Source organism: Salvelinus fontinalis, chromosome 30 (genome assembly GCF_029448725.1).
Source record: "Salvelinus fontinalis isolate EN_2023a chromosome 30, ASM2944872v1, whole genome shotgun sequence".
Classification (NCBI taxonomy): domain Eukaryota; kingdom Metazoa; phylum Chordata; class Actinopteri; order Salmoniformes; family Salmonidae; genus Salvelinus; species Salvelinus fontinalis.
This window is the reverse complement of record NC_074694.1, coordinates 30,604,119-30,610,118: the sequence shown is the minus strand read 5'-3', so window position 1 is coordinate 30,610,118 and position 6,000 is coordinate 30,604,119. Positions and strand designations below refer to the sequence as shown.

General features: G+C 43.0%; 1 protein-coding gene across 1 annotated transcript in view; it reads left to right on the top strand.

The window, feature by feature from the left end:
• LOC129829021 (growth arrest-specific protein 7-like) overlaps positions 1–6,000 on the top strand; it is a 63,181-nt gene that overhangs the window by 22,309 nt on the left and 34,872 nt on the right. Inside the window, exon 2 of the mRNA XM_055890434.1 lies at positions 5,477–5,594. Coding sequence (XP_055746409.1) covers positions 5,477–5,594 — 118 coding nt within the window. The remainder of the gene's footprint in view (positions 1–5,476; positions 5,595–6,000) is intronic.

Here is a 6,000-nt window from a genome sequence, read left to right as displayed (position 1 = left end):
AGGACTGTCAGTGTTAGGAGGGTATGTTTTGCAGCATGAGTGAAGTATGCTTTGTTGCGAAATAGGAAGCCGATTTCTAGATTTAATTTAGGATTGGAGATGCTTAATATGAGTCTGAAAGGAGAGTTTGTCTAACCAGACACCTAGAATATGTGGACAACTACAAATACCTAAGTCAGAACCGGCCAGCGTAGTGATGCTAGCAGGTGCGGGCACCAATCGGTTGAAGAGCATGCATTTAGTTTTACTTGCATTTAAGTAGAGTAGTTGGAGGCCACGGAAGGAGTGTTGTGTGGCATTGAAGCTTGTCTGTAGGCTAGTTAACACCGTGTCCAAAGAAGGGCCAGAAGTATACAGAATGGTGTCGTCTGAGTAGAGGTGGATCAAAGAATCACCAGCCGCAAGAGCGACATCATTGATGTATACAGAGAAAAGAGTCAGCCCGAGAATTGAATCCTGTGGCACCCCCATAGAGACTGCCAGAGGTCCGGACAACAGGCCCTCCGATTTGACACACTGAACTCTGTCTGAGAGGTAGTTAGTGAACCTAGCGAGGCAGTCATTTGAGAAATTAAGGCTGGTGAGTCTGCCGATAAGAATGCGGTGATTGACAGAGTCAAAAGCCTTGGCCAGGTCGATGAATACGGCTGCACAGTATTGCCTTTTGGCGATTTTGATATCGTTTGGGACATTGAGCGTGCTGAGATGCTATTCACTATAGTTTTGGCAAGTCTGTTGTGTCATGCACAAAGTAGATGTCCTAAGTCATTTTTCCAACAATTGTTTACAGACAGATTATTTCACTTATAATTCACTGTGTCACAATTCCAGTGGTTCAGAAGTTTACATACACTAAGTTGACTGTGCCTTTAAACAGCTTGGGAAATTGGATGTATTTCAAGGCCTACCTTCAAACTTAGTGCCTCTTTGCTTGACATCATGGGAAAATCAAAAGAAATCAGCCAAGTCCTCAGAAAAAACAAAAACAAATTGTAGACCTCCACAAGTCTGGTTCATCCTTGGGAGCAATTTCCAAACGCCTGAAGGTACCACGTTCATCTGTACAAACACCATGGAACCACACAGCTGTCATACAGCTCAGGAAGGAGACGTGTTCTGTCTCCTAGAGATGTATGTACTTTGGTGCGAAAAGTGCAAATGAATCCCAGAACAACAGCAAAGGACCTTGTGAAGATGCTGGAGGAAACGGGTACAAAAGTATCTATATCCACAGTAAAATGAGTCTTATATCGACATAACCTGAAAGTCCGCTCAGCAAGGAAGAAGCCACTGACCCAAAACCGCCATAAAACCAGACTACGGTTTGCAACTGCACATGAGGACAAAGATCTTACTTTTTGGAGAAATGTCCTCTGGTCTGATGAAACAAAAATAGAACTGTTTGGCCATAATGACCATCATTGTGTTTGGAGGAAAAAGGGGGAGTCTTGCAAGCCGAAGAACAACATCCCAATCGTGAAGCACGGGGGTGGCAGCATCATGTTGTGGGGGTGCTTTGCTGCAGGAAGGACTGGTGCAATTCACAAATTAGATGGCATCATGAGGCAGGGAAAATTAGGTGGATATATTGAAGCAACATCTCAAGACCTCAGTCAGGAAGTTAAAGCTTGGTCACACATGAGTCATCCAAATGGACAATGACCCCAAGCATACTCTCAAAGTTGTGTCAAAAGGGCTTAAGGACAACTAAGTCAAGGTATTGGAGTGGCCATCACAAAGCCCTGACCTCAATCCCATAGAAAATTTGTGGGCAGAACTGAAAAAGCGTGTGCGAGCAAGGAGGTCTGCAAACCTGACTGTTACACCTGCTCTGTCAGGAGGAATGGGCCAAAATTTACCCAACCTATTGTGGGAAGCTTGTGGAAGGCTACCCAAAACATTTGACCCAAGTTAAGCAATTTTAAAAGGCAATGCTACCAAATACTAATTGAGTGTATGTAAACTTCTGACCCACTGGGAATGTGATGAAAGAAATAAAAGCTGAAATAAATCTTTCTTTCTACTATTATTCTGACATTTCACATTCTTAAAATAAAGTGGTGAGCCTAACTGACCTAAGACTGTGGATTTTTACTTGGATTAAATGTCAGGAATTGTGGAAAACTGGCTAAGGTGTATGTAAACTTTCAACTTCAACTGTATATCTGTTCTTGGTTCTAAATATTTTGAATGGGGCATGCTTATTTAAGATGGTGAGGAAAGCACTTTTAAAGAATAACCAGGCATCCTCTACTGACGGAATGAGGTCAATATCTTTCCAGGATACCCGGGCCAGGTTGATTAGAAAGGCCTGCTCACTGAAGTGTTTTAGGGAGCGTTTGACTGTGATGAGGGGTGGTGGTTTGACCACGGACCCATTACGCAATGAGGCAGTGATCACTGAAATCCTGGTTGAAGACAGCAGAGGTGTATTTAGAGGGCAGGTTGGTCAGGACGATATCTATGAGGGTGCCCAAGTTTACGGATTTGGGGTTGTATCTGGTAGGTTGCATAATAATTTGGGTGAGATTGAGGGCATCTCGCTTAGATTGTAGGACGGGGTGTTAAGAATATCCCAGTTTAGGTCACCTAACAGTACAAACTCTGAAGATAAATGGGGGGCAATTAATTCACATATGGTTTCCAGGGCGCAGCTGGGGGCTGAGGGGGGTCTGTAACAAGCGGCAACAGTGAGAGACTTATTTCTGGAAAGGTCGATTTTTAGAAGTAGAAGCTCAAACTGTTTGGGTACAGACCTGGATAGCATGACAGAACTCTGCAGGCTATCGCTGCAGTAGATTGCCACTCCACCCCCTTTGGCAGTACTATCTTGGCAGAAATGTTTAAAATGTCAGAATTCTTGGTGGCCTTCCTGAGCCAGGAGTCAGACACGGCTAGGCCATCAGGGTTGGCGGAGTGTGCAAAAGCAGTGAATTCAACTAACTTAGGGAGGAGGCTTCTGATGTTAACATGCATGAAACCAATGCTTTTACGGTTACAGGAGTCAACAAATGATAGCGTCTGGGGAATAGTAGTGGAGCTGGGGGCTACAGGGCCTTGGTTAACCTCGACATCACCAGAGGAGGAGTAGGATAAGGGTACGGCTAATGGCTATAAGAACTGGTCGTCTAGTGCGTTGGGGACAGAGAATAAAAGGAGCAGATTTCTGGGTGTGTTAGAATAGATTCAAGGCATAATGTACAGACAAGGGTATGGTTGGATGTGAGTACAGTGGAGGTAAACCTATGCGTTGCGTGATGATGAGAGAGGTTTTGTCTCTGGAGTTAACAATTAACATAGGTGAGGTCTCCGCATGTGTGTGGGGTGGAACGAAAGAGCTATCTAAAGCAATTTGTGCGGGACTGAGGGCTCTACAGTGAAAATAAAGCAATAAAAACTAGCCAAGACAGCAGTAGACAAGGCATATTGACATTCGAGAGAGGCATAAATCAATCACAGGTGTTGATCAGGAGAGCTAAGACAACGGGTAAATGGCGAAGAGCGGGTCAGTTGGATACATACAGGACCTGAGTTCGAGGCTGGGGCTGACAGGTAAACAAAATGAGGTACCGTGTTATTGAAACGGCATCAGCTGTGTAGCCGAGTGATCATAGAGTCAAAAGTGTAGCAATAGGTAAGACAGGGTGCTGTACGGTATTCACTACTACACTGGGCGAGCAGGGGACACAGCATTCAGAAAAAGCTAACGGCCGGTTCTGCGGCGATATCATAACAGAATAGCCTGTTGAGACCACATCGGGCGATCACATCGGCAGTCCAGTTGTGATGGATCGGCAGGGCTCTGTGTCGACAATAAATGGTCCAGGCCAATTGGCAAAGGAGGTAATTGTAGCCCTAGAATTAGTTGGTATATGGGCTTCGCGCGAGGCTAGCTTCGGGAGAGAGGCGTTAGCTAACAGTAGCCACTCGTTTGCAGCTAGTTAGCTAGCAGCTAGCTAGGAGTAATGATCCAGAGCAGCCTGTGAGAGTAAATGTCATTCCAGTTCATCTGTTCTGTGATGACATGTTATGGTTCAACACTGACATGTTTGTGGCTTTAATGAGGCTTATACAACTGTGTGTTCCTCATGCATATCCTACTGTCTGGATAGTTACCACTTTGTTACAATATGTAAATATGAATGTTTTTTTCTTTTGGAAAAGTTTTATTGTTGGATTTCTTTTAAAGCAGCTTATATATTTTTGCTCATCATTTTATACACGCATAAAACATAACAGTGTTATTACATTTTAAATTTGTTAAAAACAATAGAAACAACCATAAATAAAAGTACTTTGTCCTTGTAAAGAAACATCAAATTCTGTAAATGTCATTTTAAAATGTGTACAAATGATTTAACAAGGTAAAACAATTTTAAGACATGGATACCATGTTAAGTCACTTTGCTAAAAGTCTGTCTTTGGGCCTTTGTACAGGAACGGGGTGAGTCCTTATCAAACTCGCCTGCTCCTCCAAATCAAATACCATAAATATTAACGTTATACTAAAATACGTAATGTGCAAAAATATTCAAGGAAATTGAAATGTGCAGTGTACAAACTTAACATAATGAACAGGAATGACATTTACTCTCACGGGTGGCCTAATTATATAACTATGAAAGCCATGCCCCCTAATAGACCACGCCTCCTGAAAATTACCTGTGGATTACATTAAGAGACCCAGCTGCTGGGTCTACCCAGAATGAAAGTGAATTAAAAACCCAACTGATGGTTAAATTAACCCATGTTAATCAAAATAACCCAGCATGTGTTCTTTTCAAATATTTACCAAATAACCCAAATTGGGTCGTTTTTAACCCAGCATCTTTTTGAGTGTACCGTGAAAATGCCCCTCACCTAAAAGTAATCAAAGGTTCTCATTAGCTAATAAGATATCTTAAGCCTAGCTCTCCCTTTGTCCCGCTGTAGACATGCAGTCATGTAATAGTTATAAGACCTTAACCTGCACTTAGAACTCTCCTGAATCACTCCAGTCTATGGATTACTATTACTTACACCCACTAAAACTAATCTCTTATAGACGCTTGACGAGTTGGCACCCGCTCCAATAACAGAGAGTAATTGTTATGGAATTTCATCCGGTTTTCCCAACCACCACCAATAACATCCAATCATGTGTTACAATGGCCTTGGCCTTGTACTTAACTATGTTGTTTTCATGTTGTTAATCAATAGCAGCTGGCCAGAGTTGGCTACACACTCACCTGTGTTTGTGTGCGTATGTGTGTGCAGACACGTTCAATTAGTTCTATCATGCCTGGCCAATAGCAGACTGGCTCTAGTTGTTTTGTTGTTTTTTGTATTGCAATATACCGCAGTCTAGCCACCAATGGTTGCTAATTGTGAAATGAGCTAGAAACAAAAGACACGGTAAGCACTCTCATGTGAATGCTGAAAGCCCTTATGTTCATTTTATTCATCTTATACGTCTTTTATGTATCTGTTTTGACAGAAAACTGCGTCTATGACCTCACTGCCTGTCGAGGACCTCGGAGAGCCTCTCCCTCAACACTGGAAGTGCTACATGTCACCACAAGGGCGGCACTACTATGTCAACACAGCCAGCAACGGTAAGGACACACATGGAGACTGATATACATGTATTGCCTAAGATAAGTTGATTCATATGAATCTAGAGATGTTGAAGGTCACTGCTACATAACAATGTCCACAGAGCACTAGTTGACTGCTGAGGTGTCTGACTGGTACTGCTGGGTGTCGAGGCACATTAAAGACTTGGAAGATATCTCCTCTTCTCTCTCCTCTTCACACCATTGTTTCTGTCCACACAATTAGCTGTCTGTCTCTATCCCCAGCACCACCACTCAAACACACAGACAGGGACAGAGACACACAGAGACAGAGAAAGCAACACAGTGAGCTTTCCTCTGTCTAGAATAGGACAGGCACTGGCACCGTATTGATTTACTGACCTTAAATGAACTCGGGAGGAAACGTGAAGTGTTGACATGATGG